The sequence below is a fragment of the Amphimedon queenslandica genome, unplaced genomic scaffold (assembly GCF_000090795.2).
Source record: "Amphimedon queenslandica unplaced genomic scaffold, v1.1 AMPQUscaffold_9941, whole genome shotgun sequence".
NCBI lineage: Eukaryota > Metazoa > Porifera > Demospongiae > Haplosclerida > Niphatidae > Amphimedon > Amphimedon queenslandica.
Window position 1 is genome coordinate 3041 of NW_003549788.1, and position 1670 is coordinate 4710.

The 1670-nt window shown below is 32.6% G+C and overlaps 1 protein-coding gene across 1 annotated transcript in view; it reads right to left on the reverse strand.

Annotated features, from left to right (window-relative positions):
- The window catches only part of LOC105315491 (alpha-tubulin N-acetyltransferase 1-like), a gene marked incomplete at its 5' end in the record, with an annotated part of 3594 nt that extends 2128 nt beyond the window's left edge, over window positions 1-1466 (reverse strand). Inside the window, one exon of the mRNA XM_011410171.2 lies at window positions 1341-1466. Within this exon, the coding sequence (XP_011408473.2) occupies window positions 1341-1466 (126 nt within the window). The remainder of the gene's footprint in view (window positions 1-1340) is intronic.
- Between the last annotated feature and the right edge of the window lie 204 nt (window positions 1467-1670).

A 1670-nucleotide genomic window follows, 5' to 3' on the forward strand; every position in this document is an offset into this window, starting at 1 on the left:
AAAAATATAAATAAATATTATGAGCAAATACATGTACATGTAACATGCATACATGTATTTGCTCATAATACATGTACTTCAGCTACAGCATAAAAAATTGGGGTTAATTTGGAGCCAATTTTTGAGAAAACCATGGGCTATAGCCTTGGGTATTTTTCAGATTTTTTGGCGTTTTCTTAAAATGGCCGTAACTCGAAAATTTTAAGTCGGAATGAGCTCAAACTTTCTACACAGTATAAGGACATCAATATGTATCAGAAAATGTAATAAAAATTAGGGGTGATTTTGGAGCCATTTTTTCGAAAAACCATGGGCTACATATAGCCTTGGGTATTTTTCAGATTTTTGGCGTTTTCTTAAAATGGCCGTAACTCGAAAATTTTAAGTCGGAATCAGCTCAAACTTTCTACACAGCATAAGGATGTCAATATGTATCAGAAAATGTAATAAAAATTGGGGGTGATTTCGGAGCCATTTTTTTCGAAAAACCATGGGCTATAGCCTTGGATATTTTTCAGATTTTTGGCGTTTTCTTAAAATGGCCGTAACTTGAAAATTTTAAGTCAGAATCAGCTCAAACTTTCTACATAGCATAAGTACATCAATATGTATCAGAAAATGTAATAAAAATTGGGGGTAATTTCGGAGCCATTTTTTGAAAAAAACCATGGGCTATAGCCTTGGGTATTTTTCAGATTTTTGGCATTTTCTTAAAATGGCCGTAACTGAAAAAATTGAAGTCGGAATCAGCTCAAACTTTCTACGTAGCATAATTACATCAATATGTATCAAAAAATGCAATAAAAATTGGAAGTGATTTCGGAGCCATTTTTTGGAAAAAACCATGGGCTATAGCCTTGGGTATTTTCCAGATTTTTGGCATTTTCTTAAAATTGCTGTAGCTTGAAAAATTGAAGTCGGAATCAGCTCAAACTTTCTATGTAGCATAATTACATCAATATGTATCAGAAAATGCAATAAAAATTGGGGTTGATTTTGGAGCCATTTTTTGGAAAAATCATGGGCTATAGCCTTGGGTATTTTTCAGATTTTGGCGTTTTCTTAAAATGGCCGTAACTCAAAAAATTGAAGTCGGAATCAACTCAAACTTTCTACACAGCATAATTACATCAATATGTATCAAAAAATGCAATAAAAATTGGGGGTGATTTCGGATCCATTTTTTGGAAAAAACCATGGGGTATAATTTCGGAGCCATTTTTTGGAAAAAACCATGAGGTATAGTCTTGGGTATTTTTCAGATTTATGTACTGTACATGTACACGTATAAGTACAACATCAGTACAGTATGTATCAACAAAGGGTGTCTCCTATCTTACCCCATATACAAGACTGATCTGTGCCAGTTCTTTAAGTACTTCAATAATCCGTTTATAAACGAGAGTCTCTCCACACACACTCCCAGTATTGTCACCTCCATGAAAAACATCAACACTGATGATATTCTAATTAAAGAGCAAGAGATAAACATCACACACAAAATTACCCTGGAATGTACATAGTGCTGATGTGTAATGCCCTAACACAATTAAACAGGGTTTCCCACAAAATATGCTAAGTGAACTAAAATTAAGAGCGTTATGTTTGAAGCAACTTTTAAAATTTTTATAATTTTTATAACGTAAAATTTTAATTTTTATTAAATTTTT